Source organism: Pelobates fuscus, chromosome 1 (assembly GCF_036172605.1).
Source record: "Pelobates fuscus isolate aPelFus1 chromosome 1, aPelFus1.pri, whole genome shotgun sequence".
In the NCBI taxonomy this organism is placed as follows: Eukaryota; Metazoa; Chordata; class Amphibia; order Anura; family Pelobatidae; genus Pelobates; species Pelobates fuscus.
The window spans coordinates 486,726,091-486,747,638 of record NC_086317.1 but is presented as its reverse complement, the minus strand read 5'-3'; the positions used below and the strand labels follow the sequence as shown (position 1 = coordinate 486,747,638).

General features: G+C 44.7%; 1 protein-coding gene across 8 annotated transcripts in view; it reads left to right on the top strand.

The window, feature by feature from the left end:
* The window catches only part of ARAP1 (ArfGAP with RhoGAP domain, ankyrin repeat and PH domain 1), a 304,736-nt gene that overhangs the window by 112,078 nt on the left and 171,110 nt on the right, over window positions 1-21,548 (top strand). For 6 of the 8 annotated variants that reach the window (XM_063432734.1, XM_063432703.1, XM_063432716.1 and 3 more), the window contains 2 exons: window positions 387-496; window positions 13,190-13,357. In XM_063432734.1, the coding sequence (XP_063288804.1) occupies window positions 387-496; window positions 13,190-13,357 (278 nt within the window). Of the gene's footprint in view, window positions 1-386; window positions 497-3,982; window positions 4,049-10,222; window positions 10,267-13,189; window positions 13,358-21,548 lie in introns of those variants that run through there. The other 2 variants (XM_063432744.1, XM_063432752.1) reach the window with 2 other exon arrangements.

Below are 21,548 nucleotides of genomic sequence, written 5' to 3'. Positions count from 1 at the left end.
TGGTTTCCCCGAGCTGTTATTAGTGACGGCTGTAGGGAAAAGGCTCAGTAGATTCCTACACAGAACTTCAGTGTTGTTCTCGTGTGCATGTGCGTGATAACAACACTGAAGTGGGCTTCTAGCAGATGAAATGCCAGGAGCTGGATAGAAACGACAGGAAGACCATAAGGGAAAGTGGCCACTGGACACTCAGCTAAGTAGTCACCGTCGGGCGTCTTTGCAAAAATCCCAGATGGAAACAGAGCTGTTGTAGTGATGTATTGAAGAGAATTGGAGATAAAGATTGTGCAGCACATGGGGAACTAAAAGATAATAATTGCCATAACTATGAGTAACCGTTTTGGTGCATGATTATTTGTATAGATTTGTAATTGTTTTCTGTGCAGATTGGTGGCGTGATTCTCACTGGATTCCGTAAAACAAAACTCAACAGCTTGATAAGCGAGGATGGTATGATTGAAGATGGTTCCGATGACTATGAGGATGTCTCGCCAATGTAAGTGCGATCCCACTAATCTGCTCATCACCTTTATTTCCATCTGTTAATTGGGATCTGTCACAGGATATTCAATATTATGGGTACATTTCCCCTGTGTTTAGCAAATGTGCTTTTGAAGGTGTAGAAATCCACACTTTAATTCTGAAACTGGTTGCCTCCATTTTTTAGTTTGTAGTCAAAGATCAGCATAAATGTCTGCCATTAAACAGGAACAATGTTTCAGTTTTTCTCATTTACATCCAGTACTGAACTGGATTATGATATCACTTGCTAAATCCTTAATATACATGATTAAAGAAAATGAAACATCAGATTAAAAAGGCTAAAACAATTATAGGTGAATCTCAGTACTTTATATGTGACCGTTTGGCATTAGGCTTGCGAAGTTCCTGGTTGATCAGCTCTGTTCCTTGCGTGGGCCAGAAATAGTTTCTAATATAATAATTTTTAGGGCAGTTTTGAAGCATAGTTTTATAGAATAATATTTCATTTTTGTACAAGTGTCACTTTTGTAATGACTGCAATTTATTTAAGATCTTGGTAAATGTATATAATGTAACACCCGTGGTTGCACACTCTATTCTTTATATAGAACCAGGAATATTCATTTGAAAATGTGTCTCGGAAATGCAATTCCTTATGTTTTAAAGTCGTTTCTGTGAAATGTGGAATTTGGTTAGAAAAGTGACGGTTGATCCAGGGTATCTGGGGACGGCAGAAGCATTTATAGCTATTTAACCCCTTAAGGACACATGACGTGTGTGACACGTCATGATTCCCTTTTATTCCAGAAGTTTGGTCCTTAAGGGGTTAAAGAACTCCAAGCTCTGATAGTCAAGCTAAATCCGTACAATGAATCTCAGCAGATTATACAAGTCGGCGAGTTTGGATACTTTCATAATAAGAACGTGTTCGGTATGTCCTGCGTGTGACACATTGTACAGGTATCGGCCGATGTGTGGGATGGGCTGCTACTAGTACTTATAGATTGAGAAGGAGTCCAGTTTGGGAATTAGAGGGGTTAATAAAGTGTTCATATTCTGGGAATACCTCCAGTGTGTGTATAATGGTGGACAGTGCCTGATGCTGGTCTGTCTTATTTCTAAAATATTATATTGTTATCTTAGACTTATTCAGCTGTCATACCTCCTACATCGACACACACACACACACCGTCACTTAACTAGTTTCCATGCAGCAAATTGACCACTCACTTCCTGAAAACTCGTTTAAATGTTACACTCACAGCGTTATTTTCTAAACAGAGAATTAAAGGTAAAAAAAAGCCAAACCGGTATTGTTCTCTAATTCTAGCTCAGCTGTGCTTCAGTTTGGCTACTGTGGCCCTAATTACCAAAGTGAGAATTGAAAGTGAAATTCAAAGTTAAGGCCAGAGTAGCCTGGAAGCGTAGCTGACCTAGAGAATTCTTCCAGCTCAGCTGTTTTGACCGTACATTTGAAATCACTTTGAATTCTCCCTTTAATGCATGACCGTGTCTGTGAATCACCCTGAATGTGAATAACCCTGTCTGTGTAGCATTTTTATCTGTCTAAACAAGTTGTGTGGCTCTGTATGTGACAATATGTGACTATGTGTGGCTATGTATGTGACTGTATGTATGTGACTGTGTGTGTCTATGTATGTAATTGTGTGTGATTGTGTGTGTCTGTGTGTCTATGTGACTGTGTGTGATTGTGCGTGTCTATGTATGTATGTATGTTACTTTGTGTTAATGTGTGTCTATGCGTGCATGCAACTCTGTGCAATTTTGTCTTTGTATGCCTGTTACAATGTGTGATTGCACGTATGTATGTATGTAATTGTGTGCCCTATATGTGTGTTCATATGTATGTATGTGAATGATTGTGTGTCTATGTATGGCATCGTGTGTGTTTATGTATGTATGTGGCTCTTGTGTTTGTGACCATGTGTGTTCTAAACTGTGTGCATTAGTGTTTCTGAATGTATGTATGTATGTATGTGGCGATGTCTATGTATGTGTGTGGCTGTGTGTGTGATTATGTCTTTGTATGCATGTGACACTGTGTTTGATTGTATCTACTTATGCATGCGACTGTGTGTGTGACTTTTTCTAAATGCATGTGTCTGTGTGACCATATATCCATATGACACTGTGATTGTGTCTATGTATGCATGTGTCACTGTGTGTGATTGATTTCAAATTTCAGAGAAATGCACTGTTTACATTACTGCCTAGCAACACCTATAGGTGCAGTCACTCAGATGGCCCCTAGAGGTGCTTTCTAGTCCAATGCTGCACAATGTGCAGCACCAACATTCAGTGTCTCTACGCCCTGCCTGGGGTGCTGAATGTTTCCCATAGAGATGCATTGATTCAATGCATTTCTATGAGGAGATTCTGATTGCGTTTTGCCAATGCTTCATATGAGAAAGCATTGGATTGACTTAGATCATCAAGATGGATGATCTCAGCCATGGAGGCGGGACCAAGCTGGACCAGCCATGGCGTGGGAGAGGAGGTACGTTTTAAACCTTTAATCTCCATGGAAAGGGGGCTGGGAACACTGCACTGTCAGGAATACATACAGCGCTATGGAATGTGATGGCGCTATATAAATAAAAAAAAATACATGATCTTTATCTCTCATAACTTCCTCATAATGAAGTAATTACCCTAAATGGCCACAGGGCATGGAACAAGGAAGAAGCAAAAACATTTGGAGCCAATGTATTTTTAAAAATTCTTTATTTATAATGTGGAATGGCGCAGAGATTCCACGAGGTATTACAGTAACTAAGCACATATATGTCAGTAATGCTAGAAATGGTATTGGGATATACAATGTAATTACATCACAGAAAATAACCTAGCTAAGTGACTTCCTTGCTCTCACCCACACCCCTTCCAGTTTGTGTGTGTGTTTGTTTTACAGTTTCTATGTGTGTGTGTTTGTGTTACTTGTGTGTTTGTTACAGTGTATATTATAATAGGGGGGGATGTAACTATACATAGGACAATAACAAAAAAATGTACAGGAACGATAGGTTGAAGAGGCCCCTGCTCAAACAAGCTTACAGTCTATAGTTTCTATGTGTTAGTGAAACTGTGTGTATTTGTTAGTTTATAGGGTGTGTTTGTGTTACAGTTTCTATGTGTGTGTGTGCGTGTTTGTGTAACTGTGTGTAAATGTATTCAGCAGCTGGTCAGTCAGACTTGCAGTGTCTGTTTACCCTGCATATTTGGAGAGGACACAGCATTCACAAGGACTGGTAAGGGTGCTTTCCGTTGTATTTGGTGTATTTTGTGTGAATACAAATGGCATACACAGACTATTCTCGGGTAATCAAGCCTTGTATCTCTGGACCAGCAACAGAGATGCCCAGATCCAGTTTATAAGGAGTTCTGCCTGGCTGTCTGATTTAAAGGCAGACAGAGGGGTCATGTTACAGCCTGGGGGTGGGGGGCATCCTTTCAGTAATTAGGAACGCCCCCTCTGTATCCCAGAACTGCTTGTGTTCTCCTGTGTTTTCACTGCTTGGGAATCACTTGGGAATAATCTCAATGGGTGAGTTTCTTTCATTTGGGAGCTGAATGTTGAAATACATGTTTTTTGTTTAAAGACCCAAATGACTCCACAGTGCTGTACAGTTTAAGGGGATTCAGTAAGACCCCATACTATATAAACTCCTTAGCACCAGGTTTAGGCAAATCCCCTGTTTGCATTACAGTCCTGCTTTGTCATGAAGGGGTTAAAGCAGAGAGAGCCCGGCACAAGAGCTTGCCATCTAGATTTACGTACCATAAATTTTACCGACACCAAAATCTACAAAAACCTTAATACCTTTTATTTTAATTTAAGAAATGGCAAGATATCTTCACCCGTGCCCTTTGCTCTGTATTGATCAATCTGTCTCTGACCTCTGTATTTGGCTTGACGTGATGTTTAAACCGCACACACTAAAATCCGATTAAAAGCCATTTTACCAGAGCAGGGTTTGATCCAGTACCAGTCACGCTATAAAGAGTGCGCTATTTGTCCTGCTGATCAATGCGATGACTACTTACCTATTAATAAATCCTATTAATTAATCAATTAACTGATATCACAGGTGAACATGTAGCTTTCAGGTGATTATTTTTATGGCTAATTGAGTAGAATTAGATTGCAAGCCTTCTGGGCCATTTAATCCTCTTCTTCAGACTTTCTAACTGGAGACATGCCTGTGTGATATCGGACTTTTTAGTATTTCGGCATTTCTTTGTCTATGTTGTGTGTTTGAGTGTACGTAGTGTTACGTGTTGATTAGGATTGATGCTTTGCACGGGTGTATTTTGAGATGTAAAACGCCACTGAATAGCTTGGTGCTATATAAACAATGTCATTGTATAACTGCTTTCCCTGTGCTGGGATTGAAGGCTCAGAGAGCAGTCACAGACTGTCTCTTTGATCCAAGAAGCAGGGATGTAATATTTCCACACAATGCCGATTTACTACCTTTTCTGTCCGAGATAAGAGAATACATCTGTAGGATAAAGAATCTATAACAGAAAATGCTACTTACCCCTGTCAGTGCTAGAGGCTTTGTAATTTGGAACATTCTATTTAAAATGCTTGCAATGCATCATGGGAACGGTAATTAAGCAGCAGCTGAACTACTGCCCCATGGGTTACTATAAATGTTGGTAGTAGATTTACATATTAGCAGGTGTTTTATTGTCCCCAACCTGCATGGATTGGATCTATCAACCTGCACAGGGACCGCCATTAATGTGACCTACACAGGGACCGCCATCAAACCATCGTACACAGGGACCGCCATCAAACCATCGTACACAGGGACTGCCATCAATATGACCTACACAGGGACCGCCATCAAACCATCGTACACAGGGACTGCCATCAATGTGACCTACACAGGGACTGCCATCAATGTGACCTACACAGGGACTGCCATCAGTGTGACCTACACAGGGACTGCCATCAGTGTGACCTACACAGGGACCGCCATCAAACCATCGTACACAGGGACTGCCATCAATGTGACCTACACAGGGACCGCCATCAAACCATCGTACACAGGGACTGCCATCAGTGTGACCTACACAGGGACCGCCATCAATGTGACCTACACAGGGACCGCCATCAAACCATCGTACACAGGGACTGCCATCAATGTGACCTACACAGGGACTGCCATCAATGTGACCTACACAGGGACTGCCATCAGTGTGACCTACACAGGGACTGCCATCAGTGTGACCTACACAGGGACCGCCATCAAACCATCGTACACAGGGACTGCCATCAATGTGACCTACACAGGGACCGCCATCAAACCATCGTACACAGGGACTGCCATCAGTGTGACCTACACAGGGACCGCCATCAATGTGACCTACACAGGGACCGCCATCAAACCATCGTACACAGGGACTGCCATCAATGTGACCTACACAGGGACCGCCATCAAACCATCGTACACAGGGACTGCCATCAATGTGACCTACACAGGGACCGCCATCAAACCATCGTACACAGGGACTGCCATCAATATGACCTACACAGGGACCGCCATCAAACCATCGTACACAGGGACTGCCATCAATGTGACCTACACAGGGACTGCCATCAATGTGACCTACACAGGGACTGCCATCAGTGTGACCTACACAGGGACTGCCATCAGTGTGACCTACACAGGGACCGCCATCAAACCATCGTACACAGGGACTGCCATCAATGTGACCTACACAGGGACCGCCATCAAACCATCGTACACAGGGACTGCCATCAGTGTGACCTACACAGGGACCGCCATCAATGTGACCTACACAGGGACCGCCATCAAACCATCGTACACAGGGACTGCCATCAATGTGACCTACACAGGGACCGCCATCAAACCATCGTACACAGGGACTGCCATCAATGTGACCTACACAGGGACCGCCATCAAACCATCGTACACAGGGACTGCCATCAATGTGACCTACACAGGGACTGCCATCAATGTGACCTACACAGGGACTGCCATCAGTGTGACCTACACAGGGACTGCCATCAGTGTGACCTACACAGGGACCGCCATCAAACCATCGTACACAGGGACTGCCATCAATGTGACCTACACAGGGACCGCCATCAAACCATCGTACACAGGGACTGCCATCAGTGTGACCTACACAGGGACCGCCATCAATGTGACCTACACAGGGACCGCCATCAAACCATCGTACACAGGGACTGCCATCAATGTGACCTACACAGGGACCGCCATCAAACCATCGTACACAGGGACTGCCATCAATGTGACCTACACAGGGACTGCCATCAATGTGACCTACACAGGAACTGCCATCAGTGTGACCTACACAGGGACCGCCATCAAACCATCGTACACCGGGACTTCCATCAATGTGACCTACACAGGGACTGCCATCAAACCATCGTACACAGGGACTGCCATCAATGTGACCTACACAGGGACCGCCATCAACCCATCGTACACAGGGACTGCCATCAATACGACCTACACAGGGACTGCCATCAGTGTGACCTACACAGGAACTGCCATCAGTGTGACCTACACAGGGACCGCCATCAAACCATCGTACACCGGGACTGCCATCAATGTGACCTACACAGGGACTGCCATCAAACCATCGTACACAGGGACTGCCATCAATGTGACCTACACAGGGACCGCCATCAACCCATCGTACATAGGGACTGCCATCCATCTGACCTACTCAGGAACTGTCTTCAATGTTACCTACACAGGGACTGCCATCAACCAGACGTACTCAGGGACTGCCATCAGTGTGACCTACACAGGGACTCCCATCAACCCATCGTACATAGGGACTGCCATCCATCTGACCTACTCAGGAACTGTCTTCAATGTTACCTACACAGGGACTGCCATCAACCAGACGTAATCAGGGACTGCCATCAACAGATTGTACACAGGGACTGCCATAAATCTGACTGTGGCAGTCTGCCAAAGTGTCGCCGCCACGGATGCCCTTTTCCCAATAATATAACGCCAATAATCCAAGAATAGTAATATCGACGGTGTAGCATAACCCCCCACACATGAGCCAAGGCTTAATGCTGGAAGAAGACTGTTTTATTCAGGGCCACACATTGCTTTTTATGCAAAAGCCCCAACATGGGGTTTCTTACACAGAAATGCAGAGGTCGAAGCCCAAAATAATTCCAGGGAAGTTGTGGCCAGAGCCGGTCTCTGTTCATGTTCGTGCAGTTTTGTATGAAAACCACATAAGTTATACGAAAACAGATTAGTGTAGAATGCTCCCCTTGTTCGGTAGTACGTATCTCCCGAATGCCGTTAGTGTAGGTGTAGAGGAATTTGAACTGGCAGTAGGTCCATGGTGTCACGACACTCCTTAGTTAATATGCCCTCGTGCAGTACTCGCACTCACCACTGTTTCTGTTTGGCACTGTTTCTCATTTCTTTTTGTTAAGCACTACACCTGGCCCTTGTTTAGCACCTATATATTCTGGTTTCTCCCCTCACTCCCGGTCATATCATTATCCTTCATCCTGTACCCTGTACCTGTCTCCTGGTTTCCGTGATTCTGACTCCTTGCTCCTGTGTCTTGTATCCTGTGTATCCTGATCCTGTGTTCCTGTTCCGATGTCTTTATGGTCCTGTGTTCTCGTCTCTGCCTGGTCCTGTGTCCTGTGCCTCCTGTTCCAGTGTTCGCTTGCAGTGTTCCTGCCTAAACTCCATTTCCAGTGATTCTGACCTTGCTGCCTTATTTTCATGTGACCTGCTTTGGGCTTTGCTCCTTGGTGTTTTTTATTTAGTGCTTGGTGGCTTAGGATCTGTGCCCCACTTATATTCTGTGGTGGCTGCACTATCCTGTCTAAGGCTTTTACTTATGCCTAAGGACTGTCACGTGTACTCTGCCTGCTCTATTGTATTTATATTGATTTCTTGTGTATATATTTGTGGCATTGTACATAATTTGTTTTGTGTATATAATATCCTTTGGTTTTCTTTAATACATTTTCTTGCTCCATTCATCGTGTCCTTGCATTATTTCTCTGCTAAGTTGGTTCCCACATTTAAAGGGACAGTGCTGTCGCAGGGCAGCACCCCTTCATGTCATTACACATGGTGACTGGTGTTCACTGGAGTGCCTGGCCAAAATTAGTTCCAGGCACTCGACGACCAAGTTGTGCTGCATGCATTCGGGAAACAAGCGTTCGCTTTCACGTAATGGCAGCCACCCAGTGGAGCATTCTATTAGTTCCATTGCGGTTTTCGTACAAGATACTCAACGTTCCACGTTCTAATGGGTTTCTGGGGTGGTCCTTGTTCGGAAACTGAACCAAATAAACTAAAGAAAAATAAACACAAATCCATTAATGCGAACGGAACCGAAAGTGATGGGGCTATTCCTTCACACTAACCTACTCAGGGACTGTCATCAATGTGTCCTACACCGGGACTGCCATCAATCTGACCTACACAGGGGCTGCCATGAACAGATTGTACACAGGGACTGCCATCAACGTGACCTACACAAGGACTGTTATCAGTGTGACCTACACAAGGACTGTTATCAATGTGACCTACACAGGGACTGTCATCAATGTGACCTACACCGGGACTACCATCAACAGATCGTACACCGGGACTGCCATCAATCTGACCTAAACAGGTGCTGCCATGAACAGATCGTACACAGGGACTGCCATCAATGTGACCTACACAAGGACTGTTATCAATGTGACCTACATAGGGACTCCCATCAACAGATCGTACACAGGGACTGCCATCAATGTGACCTACACAGGGACTGCCATCAATGTGAACTACACAGGGACTGTTATCAATCTGACCTAAACAGGTGCTGCCATGAACAGATCGTACACAGGGACTGCCATCAATGTGACCTACACAAGGACTGTTATCAGTGTGACCTACACAAGGACTGTTATCAATGTGACCTACACAGGGACTTCCATCAACAGATCGTACACAGGGACTGCCATCAATGTGACCTACACAGGGACTGCCATCAATGTGAACTACACAGGGACTGTTCTCAATCTGACCTGCACAGGGACTGTCATCATCCCAGCCTGCATAAGGTCTGCCGTCAGACCTACCCGTGCGGTTTCAAAATGTTAAATCTGCGCTCTGCAGGTTGCGTTAAATGAGCATTGTGTGAGTATTAATGCAGGTGAAGTCATATACCAGACCTCCTACTGTTAACGGACTATAACCTCAATAGATTAGAATCCAGAACCCCAGCAAGTTGTTTGCACTGGTGATGGGAGTTGTAGTCTGCTAGCAGGAGGAGGTCAGTTATATAACTAGTCCTGGGTTAAAAGAGAGTGGAGGAAGTTGTAGTCCATGGCCCTTGGGCTAAAGATTAATATGGAGAAGCAGACCGATAAAAGACGAGTGTTTTTACAAGTCACTATGGAGCATAAAGTGATAGCGCATGGATTGTAACTCTTTACACTAGCCACTGGCACTGCACCTGTCTGCTCTGCATTTCCCATGATGCTCTGCTTAAAACATGGAAACGAGTATACAAATGCCAGACGCACTGTAGTAGTTTTAGGAATTCTGTTTTTAAGGGTTAATGGCACTTGGTTTGAGCAGGGGATGCTCCAGAAACTGGCTGGACGGGTTTACAGAGTCTGCAGGAAGTGCAGCGAGTAGTCAGTGAGGTTGAACGACAAATGCCGATCCCCGGGAGCTCCATACGAGTATCTCTGCCGTGAGCTGGCTTTCACCGGTGAGTGCAATGCAGGGTTTAAGGCAGTAGGACGGGACGAAAGGACAGGACACGACTACAGGCTCCATCACCAAACAGGGGCTGGCTGAAAGTCATGGGAGTTACATTCCAATCCCCTGCAGTTAGGCTCCCAAAACATATCCTATATGAATGTTGGGTATGTATTTTATCGCAATGTGTCTAGCGCTGAGGCTATTGTTGATGCCATTTAAACAGCTGGAGAGCCAGTCATTTGCCAGCTTGTTAATTTGTTGGTAGTATTGCCAGGAAATCCTGAGCTACCAGCTGTTACGCTCTATTCCTCATATAAACACTTGCATGTGGCAGCAGTGAGACGTCACGCTTGCCCTGCTGTAAGGGGCAGTGGTTATAGTTACAGTGTAGTTCTATGTGGCAGGGTCAGACGTCACACTTGCCCTGCTGTAAGGGGCAGTGGTTATAGTTACAGTGTAGTTCTATGTGGCAGGGGTCAGACGTCACACTCGCCCTGCTATAAGGGGCGGTGGTTATAGTTACAGTGTAGTTCTATGTGGCAGGGGTCAGACGTCACACTCGCCCTGCTGTAAGGGGCGGTGGTTATAGTTACAGTGTAGTTCTATGTGGCAGGGTCAGACATCACGCTCGCCTTGCTGTAAGGGGCAGTGGTTATAGTTACAGTGTAGTTCTATGTGGCAGGGGTCAGACGTCACGCTCGCCATGCTGTAAGGGGCGGTGGTTATAGTTACAGTGTAGTTCTATGTGGCAGGGGTCAGACGTCACACTCTCCCTGCTGTAAGGGGCGGTGGTTATAGTTACAGTGTAGTTCTATGTGGCAGGGGTCAGACGTCACGCTCGCCATGCTGTAAGGGGCAGTGGTTATAGTTACAGTGTAGTTCTATGTGGCAGGGGTCAGACGTCACACTCGCCCTGCTGTAAGGGGCAGTGGTTATAGTTACAGTGTAGTTCTATGTGGCAGGGTCAGACGTCACACTTGCCCTGCTGTAAGGGGCAGTGGTTATAGTTACAGTGTAGTTCTACGTGGCAGGGGTCAGATGTCACGCTCGCCCTGCTGTAAGGGGCAGTGGTTATAGTTACAGTGTAGTTCTATGTGGCAGGGGTCAGACGTCACACTCGCCCTGCTGTAAGGGGCGGTGGTTATAGTTACAGTGTAGTTCTATGTGGCAGGGTCAGACATCACGCTCGCCTTGCTGTAAGGGGCAGTGGTTATAGTTATAGTGTAGTTCTATGTGGCAGGGGTCAGACGTCACACTTGCCCTGCTGTAAGGGGCAGTGGTTATAGTTACAGTGTAGTTCTATGTGGCAGGGGTCAGACGTCACGCTCGCCCTGCTGTAAGGGGCGGTGGTTATAGTTACAGTGTAGTTCTATGTGGCAGGGGTCAGACGTCACGCTCGCCATGCTGTAAGGGGCGGTGGTTATAGTTACAGTGTAGTTCTATGTGGCAGGGGTCAGACGTCACACTCGCCCTGCTGTAAGGGGCGGTGGTTATAGTTACAGTGTAGTTCTATGTGGCAGGGGTCAGACGTCACACTCGCCCTGCTGTAAGGGGCAGTGGTTATAGTTACAGTGTAGTTCTATGTGGCAGGGGTCAGACGTCACACTCGCCCTGCTGAAAGGGGCAGTGGTTATAGTTACAGTGTAGTTCTATGTGGCAGGGGTCAGACGTCACACTTGCCCTGCTGTAAGGGGCAGTGGTTATAGTTACAGTGTAGTTCTATGTGGCAGGGGTCAGACGTCACACTCGCCCTGCTGTAAGGGGCAGTGGTTATAGTTACAGTGTAGTTCTATGTGGCAGGGGTCAGACGTCACACTCGCCCTGCTGAAAGGGGCAGTGGTTATAGTTACAGTGTAGTTCTATGTGGCAGGGGTCAGACGTCACACTTGCCCTGCTGTAAGGGGCAGTGGTTATAGTTACAGTGTAGTTCTATGTGGCAGGGGTCAGACGTCACGCTCGCCCTGCTGTAAGGGGCGGTGGTTATAGTTACAGTGTAGTTCTATGTGGCAGGGGTCAGACGTCACACTCGCCCTGCTGAAAGGGGCAGTGGTTAAAGTTACAGTGTAGTTCTATGTGGCAGGGGTCAGACGTCACATGATACATATATGATTCCTGATGGCCAAGTGGCGTGTGATACATTAACTACTGACCCGGATTACAATGTAATTTATATCATATACAGAGTGTCGGTCAACGTTCCCAATAAACTGACACTGATCCTTTAATGACAATTCTCACGTTGGTGAATAACCCTGTATAAATTCACTTTGAGTTAATGACAATTCTCACGTTGGTGAATAACCCTGTATAAATTCACTTTGCGTTAATGACAATTCTCACGTTGGTGAATAACCCTGTATAAATTCACTTTGAGTTAATGACAATTCTCACGTTGGTGAATAACCCTGTATAAATTCACTTTGCGTTAATGACAATTCTCACGTTGGTGAATAACCCTGTATAAATTCACTTTGAGTTAATGACAATTCTCACGTTGGTGAATAACCCTGTATAAATTCACTTTGCGTTAATGACAATTCTCACGTTGGTGAATAACCCTGTATAAATTCACTTTGAGTTAATGACAATTCTCACGTTGGTGAATAACCCTGTATAAATTCACTTTGCGTTAATGACAATTCTCACGTTCGTGAATAACCCTGTATAAATTCACTTTGAGTTAATGACAATTCTCACGTTCGTGAATAACCCTGTATAAATTCACTTTGAGTTAATGACAATTCTCACGTTCGTGAATAACCCGTTATGTGTATTTGCTGCACCTGTCGATTCCCAGCCACCCTGGGCCCACGTCCACTATCTCCTTTGACCCCACCACTTTGTAAAATCCTGGAGACCCTATGGGTGCTCCCCCTCTCCCAGATCCTATGCTATGTCTAAGCCCAATGACGTCATGTGTTTTCTTTCAGGACCGGCAGTGACCTTGATCTCAGTATGTTTAGATCAAGCGGCTCCTTCTTGTCGTCTCACATATTCCGATCTCACAGCTTTAGCCAGAACATGCAGGAAGCGGAATCATCAGCCCAGAACTCTGGCGTCATCAAAGCTGGGTGGCTGGACAAGAACCCACCGCAGGGGTAAATATGCTGTCCCAGGGTAATAATGGTGATGGTTGAAAAAGGACAATGGCCGTATTGGGCTAACCTCCTGCTCTGCAGTGAAATAGAATTAAGAAGGACAAACTGAGTCCATGTATAAAGTAATTGCAAACAATCTGTAGTTGTAAATGCTGACACTCAGAAAGCATCACATATGACATCGGGATACAGCCATACAGAATGCGTTAGTGGTTTAATGATAAATGTGACGGAGCTCCCATACTCTGACTGAGTACCTCCGCCAGGGACTCTAAAGCACTACAGACTTAATGTAAGGTTTACAGCTTATTGTATTTGTTCTGGTGAGTATAACCAGTGCCTTCAGGCTTTTTGCAGTAAAGGGTGATAAAACATCAATCCAATTGCCCCCCAAAACAAGGATAGAAGGTGCCTGTAGCAAGTGTGTTAAAAACTGATACGCTTAGAGTCATGTCTACAAATGCTCGCAGTTTAGGGAATAAGATCCATGAACTTGTGGCAATAATGGCGACTGATAGTGTAGATTTAGTCGCTGTTACTGAGACATGGTATAATGAGAAAAATGACTGGGACATAGCAATACCAGGGTACTCTTTATATAGAAAAGACAGGGAAGGCAAGAAAGGGGGAGGGGTGGCCCTGTATGTGAAGGATAGCATAAAATCTAGCCTAATAAAGGTTAGTGAGGCGAACATAGAGTCCGTTTGGGTTACGTTAGAATTTGGTAATCACACAGTAACTCGTGTAGGTGTGATTTATAGGCCCCCAGGACAAATTGAAGAGTTAGATAATCTACTAGTTGAAGAAATAGCTAAAATGACAATGAAGGGGGAAGTTATCATCATGGGTGACTTTAATCTTCCTGATGTGAATTGGAAAACAAAAATAGCTACTTGTGCCAGGAGCACACATATTCTAAACTCCCTACTGGGATTGTCTCTGTAACAGAGTTCCCTGTACCCCTGGCTGGGTACCTCCACCAAGGACCGCTTACTAGCTGGAACAGGGGACAAACCGCAGCACTTCTCCCCACAGTCACCGTGGCTTGACTGGGGTCCTGGAGCTGAATGGGGAACTCGCTCTATCCACCCCCAGGTACTGGATGACACTCAGTCGTGGGAGCTCTAGTCCTTAGAAGGACTTTACCCGTTTAATCATCCACACTGGAACAGCGATTAGTGATTAGCCCTTTTCCCCCCCAGTAACCAGACGACACATAGTTCTGGGAGGACAAGCTGGAATGCTTAAATCTGGCCAGATGGCCTGCTTTTATACAATTTCACTAACAGGATAATCCCACTCCTGGACCTGAGAGGGGACTTGTTACAAGTTACAAACTCCTCCTCTGTGCCTGAGTCAGGAACTGAACTAACTCCATTATCTCCAGGCACAGAAAAGCATACAATATTACAAAACCCCCAAAACACCTTTAAAACACATAAACACCCCACAAAAGTTACCTCCCCTGATAGCCCCTATCTGGGTGACCAATATATCCAAAAATCACCCGGATCGGTTCAGGGGTTCAGGAATTTTCATGTAAGTCATAATTGTGACCGACCGTGCACATGGTCCTATGCCCAAAACAGTTCCATGGAATCTGTGCTAACGGTCGGTCAAGTTCGGTAGTTTTTTACAGGTTTCTCTGCAGGGCCCATAGTCTGTGGGCAGACGCAGTGGTTTATCCTGGTTTTGTGCTGCCCTAGGCAGGACAAAACTCAGGCGCCCCCCTCCCGCCCGCGCCACCCCCATCCTTCCCCCGCCCCGCCTTCTAAATACACACACACATTCACTTACAGATACGCATACACTAGCTAACAGAAACACACACACACTTACAGACACACTCACACTCACTAACAGACACACACTCACTAGCAGATACACACACACTCACACTAACAGACACACACACACACACGCACTAACAGACACACACTAACAGACATACACACACACACACTAACAGACATACACACACACACTAACAGACATACACACACACACTAACAGACATACTAACAGATATTCACACAGACACACTAACAGACATACACAGACACACTAACAGACATTCACACACACACACACTAACAGACACACACACTGACATACACAGACACACTAACAGACATACTAACAGACATTCACACACACACTAACAGACATACACAGACACACTAACAGACATACACAGACACACTAACAGACACACACACTGACATACACAGACACACTAACAGACATACTAACAGACATTCACACACACACTAACAGACATACACAGACACACTAACAGACATACACAGACACACTAACAGACATACACAGACACACTAACAGACATTCACACACACACACTAACAGACACACACACTGACATACACAGACACACTAACAGACAGACACACACACTAACAGACATACACACATACTCACTCACTCACATATTTAACACATTTTTTTTTTTTTTTTAAATTTACCCCCCCTCCCCAGCCTCCTTACCTTTGGGAATGCTGGGGGGGGTCCTATTTCTCCCTGGTGGTCCAGTGGCTGCTGGGCAGTGCTGGCGGGCGAGCGGCCGGCGAGGGAGCACTTCCTCTGAGCTGTCTGCTCAGCTCCCTCTCGCGCCGCACAGTGAGGCTGGGAGGCGGAGCCGGAATATGACGTCATATTCCGGCTCCCAGCCTCACTCTGCGGCGCGCGAGGGAGCTGAGCAGACAGCTCAGAGGAAGTGCTCCCTCGCCGGCCGCCCGCCCGCCAGCACTGCCCAGCAGACCGCCCAGACGGCATGTCAGTTAGCCGCAAGGCTAACAAGGCATTTGCCCTGGGCGTTTGGGGGCGGCTTTTTTTGCCGCCCCCTGGAAAATGCCGCCCAAGGCAAATGCCTTGTTTGCCTCACGGCTAATACGCCCCTGGGCAGACGGCTGGCAAGCAGGCTCCTCTCACATGGAGAGGAGAGTCTCTAAAACAAGTTGAGGAGCCAACTCGTAAAGAGGCCATACTAGATTTAGTGTTAACAAATGGAGATTTGGTATCAGATATTACTGTAGGTGAAAGTTTAGGATCCAGTTTAGGATCCCATACAGTCTATTAAAGGGACACTCCAGGCACCCAGACCACTTCTGCTCATTGGAGTGGTCTGGGTGCCAACTCCCACTACCCTTAACCCTGCAAGTGTAATTATTGCAGTTTTTTCATAAACTGCAATAATTACCTTGCAGGGTTAACTCCACCTCTAGTGGCTGTCTACTAGACAGCACTAGAGGGCACTTCCGGGTTTCTAGCATAGATTTTCTGTGCTATAGCGTCGCTGGACGTCCTCACGCTGTGTGAGGACCTCCAGCGTCGCTCAGATCCCCATAGGAAAGCATTGAAATGATTTTTCAATGCTTTCCTATGGGGAGACGTAATGCGCATGCGCGGCATTTCCGCGCATGCGCATTACGTCTCCTCGGCCGGTGGGCGAGATCAGTCTCGCCCACCGGCCGACGCAGTCACAGGGAGGAGCGTCGCGGAGGCGGAGACAGCGGCAAGGGACATCGCCGCTGCCTCAGGTAAGTGACTGAAGGGGTTTTCACCCCTTCAGTAACCGGGGATTGGTGGGTAGGAGGGAGAGGGACCCTCCAGTGCCAGAAAAACGGATCGTTTTTCTGGCACTGGAGTTTCCCTTTAATGTTACTTACCGCCTCATACAGTCTATTAATGTTACTTACTGCCTCATACAGTCTATTAATGTTACTTACTGCCTCATACAGTCTATTAATGTTACTTACTGCCTTTTTGACACTGTTGCACATAGAAGGCTTATCAATACTGTAAACTGCAATCTTTGAGTTTGGATTCCAATATTGTTGAATGGGTAAGGCAGTGGCTGAGTGACAGGCAACAGAGGGTTGTAGTCAATGGAGTATATTCGAAGCTTGGGCTTGTCACCAGTGGGGTACCTCAGGGATCTGTACTTGGACCCATTCTCTTTAATATTTTTATTAGTGATATTGCAGAAGGTCTTGATGGTAAGGTGTGTCTTTTTGCGGATGATACTAAGATATGTAACAGGGTTGATGTTCCAGGAGGGATAAGCCTAATGGAAAATGATTTAGGTAAACTAGAAAAATGGTCAGAGTTGTGGCAACTGACATTTAATGTGGATAAGTGCAAGATAATGCATCTTGGACGTAAAAACCCAAGGGTAGAGTACAGAATATTTGATAGACTCCTAACCTCAACATCTGAGGAAAGGGATTTAGGGGTGATTATTTCTGATGACTTAAAGGTAGGCAGACAATGTAATAGAGCAGCAGGAAATGCTAGCAGAATGCTTGGTTGTATAGGGAGAGGTATTAGCAGTAGAAAGAGGGAAGTGCTCATGCCATTGTACAGAACACTGGTGAGACCTCACTTGGAGTACTGTACGCAGTACTGGAGACCGTATCTTCAGAAGGATATTGATACCTTAGAGAGAGTTCAGAGAAGGGCTACTAAACTGGTTCATGGATTGCAGGATAAATCTTACCAGGAAAGGCTAAAGGGTCTTAACATGTATACAGTGAGGGAAAAAAGTATTTGATTCCCTGCTGATTTTGAACGTTTGTCCACTGACAAAGAAATGATCAGTCTATAATGTTAATGGTAGGTATATTTTAACAGTGAGAGACAGAATAACAAAAAAAAAATCAAGTAATACATTAATTTGCATGTCAATGACTGAAATAAGTATTTTATCCCCTATCAATCAGCAAGCTTTCTGGCTCCCAGGTGTCTTTTTTATACAGGTAACGAGCTGAGATTAGCAGCACTCTCTTAAAGGAAGTGCTCCTAATCTCAGCTCGTTACCTGTATATAAGACACCTGTCCAGAGAAGCAATCAATCAGATTCCAAACTCTCCACCCTGGCCAAGACCAAAGAGTTGTCCAATGATGTCGGGGACAAGATTGTAGACCTATAGAAGACTGGAATGGGCTACCAGACCATCGCCAAGCAGCTTGGTGAGAAGGTGACAACAGTTGGTGATATTATTCTCAAATGGAAGAAACAAAAAAAAAAAAAATAACTATCAGTCTCCCTCGGTCTGGTGCTCCATTCAAGATCTCACCTTGTGGAGTTTCAATGATCATGAGAACGGTGAGGAACTACCGGGAGGATCTTGTTAATGATCTCAAGGCAGTTGGGACCATAGTCACCAAGAAAACAATTGGTAACACATTACGCTGTAAAAGTCTGAAATCCTGAAGTCAAGTTCCCCTGGCTCAAGAAAGCACATGGACAGTCACGTCTGAAGTTTGTCAATGAACATCTGAATGATGCAGAGGAGAACTGGGTGAAAGTGTTGTGGTCAGCTGAGACCAAAACCGAGCTCTTTGACATCAACTCAACTTGCCATGTTTGGAGGAGGAGGAATGCTGCTTATGACCCAAAGATTACCATCCCCACTGTCAAACATGGAGGTGGAAACAACATTATGCTTTGGGGGTGTTTTTCTGCTAAAGGGACAGGACAACTGCCTGTACCGCATCAAAGGGACTATAGACTGGGCCATGTACTGTCAAATCTTGGGTCAAAATATCCTGTGTCATACAGTCTATTAATGTTACTTACTGCCCCATACGTTCTATTAATGTTACTTACTGCCCCATACGTTCTATTAATGTTACTTACTGCCCCATACGTTCTATTAATGTTACTTACCGCCCCATACAGTCTATTAATGTTACTTACTGCCTCATACAGTCTATTAATGTTACTTACTGCCTCATACAGTCTGTTAATGTTACTTACTGCCTCATACGGTCTATTAATGTTACTTACTGCCTCATACAGTCTGTTAATGTTACTTACTGCCTCATACGGTCTATTAATGTTACTTACTGCCCCATACAGTCTATTAATGTTACTTACTGCCCCATACAGTCTATTAATGTTACTTACTGCCCCATACAGTCTATTAATGTTACTTACTGCCTCATACAGTCTATTAATGTTACTTACTGCCTCATACAGTCTATTAATGTTACTTACTGCCTCATACAGTCTGTTAATGTTACTTACTGCCTCATACGGTCTATTAATGTTACTTACTGCCCCATACAGTCTATTAATGTTACTTACTGCCCCATACAGTCTATTAATGTTACTTACTGCCCCATACAGTCTATTAATGTTACTTACTGCCCCATACAGTCTATTAATGTTACTTACCGCCTCATACAGTCTATTAATGTTACTTACTGCCCCATACAGTCTATTAATGTTACTTACTGCCTCATACAGTCTATTAATGTTACTTACTGCCTCATACAGTCTATTAATGTTACTTACTGCCCCATACAGTCTATTAATGTTACTTACCGCCCCATACAGTCTATTAATGTTACTTACTGCCCCATACAGTCTATTAATATTACTTACTACCCCATACAGTCTATTAATGTTACTTACCGCCCCATACAGTCTATTAATGTTACTTACCGCCCCATACAGTCTATTAATGTTACTTACCGCCTCATACGGTCCATTAATGTTACTTACTGCCCCATACAGTCTATTAATATTACTTACTGCCCCATATGGTCTATTAATGTTACTTACTGCCCCATACAGTCTATTAATGTTACTTACTGCCTCATACAGTCTATTAATGTTACTTACTGCCCCATACGGTCTATTAATATTACTTACTGCCCCATACGGTCCATTAATGTTACTTACTGCCCCATACAGTCTATTAATGTTACTTACTGCCCCATACAGTCTATTAATATTACTTACTGCCCCATACAGTCTATTAATGTTACTTACTGCCCCATACAGTCTATTAATATTACTTACTGCCCCATACAGTCTATTAATGTTACTTACTGCCCCATACAGTCTATTAATATTACTTACTGCCCCATATGGTCTATTAATGTTACTTACCGCACCATACAGTCTATTAAAGCTACTTTTAGCTGATGTCTACAATCTGTCCTGCTGTTTCTATTCCACACACCCTCTTCTGTTTAGGATTCCTCATCACATTGGGGATATCTGTGCTGAACGCCTCACCCCAGCATACTTCAGTGAGCGTGAGAAGAAACATCCGGTCTTCCACCATTGCTGGCCAAATGCAGATTCTTTCCTTCTCTCTGTCTTGCCTGAACATCCCTCTCTTCTATAGCTATGTGCGATTATCAACTATATACCTGGGGAGCGCTGCGTCACAGAGCCGCCATTTATCTTCATGCAAATAACACACTTAAATTTAATGTTGAAACATTCTTTAGATATTTATTAAAAAAAATTAAAGTTACCAGTAATTGCTAATGAAATGTGTACCCACAAAACAACACCCATACATTGTACAGAGTCCTAAATGCATTGTGTGCTCCCCAATACCCTGTACTAACTGCACCCCAAGCAATAATTCCACCCCTTTTCATAACCCTACCCTTAATCATCCCTGTTTGTCTCTAATTACTGTATGTGCAATAAGACAATGGATCATTTAACCTGCCCCAGAGGGTCCCTTTAATTTCATAAAATACTGATCCTTCTCCTTTAAATCACAGAATAGGTATTACAACGTAACATTGCCCTTGGAGCCAGCCAGTGGGACTTGCCCTTGACACCCCTATGTTTCACAGATTGGGGGGCATATGCAATTTATATCTAACAGTTGGCCACATTTCTGCCTTTTCGTAGCCATCGGATTATCTTTCAAATGACAAATGTATATTATCGCAGTATACGCTGGCAGTTTGTGAATTGGAGGATTTGTCTGCCCTTATGGTAAAGTACATAAAATATTTTTTCTGAGCTCCAAATAAGGGACCTTTTTTTCATATAATATTATCGTTTTAGCCTTAAAGGATCACTATAGGGTCAGGAACACAAACCTGTATTCCTGACCCTATAGTCTTAAAACCACCATCTAGCTCCCCTGGGCCCCTCATGCCTCCATAAATATAGCAAAATCTTACTGTAATCAATCTTACTCTGCATGCTGTTAGGCTCTGCATGCTGTTAGGCTCAGAAAAACAAGCAGTCTGATGACATCATCAGAACTGGTAGCCTGATCCAATCACAGTGCTTCCCCATAGGATTGGCTGAGACTGACAAAGAGGCAGATCAGGGGCAGAGCCAGCATGATTCAAACACAGCCCTGGCCAATCAGCATCTCCTCATAGAGATGAATTGAATCAATGTATC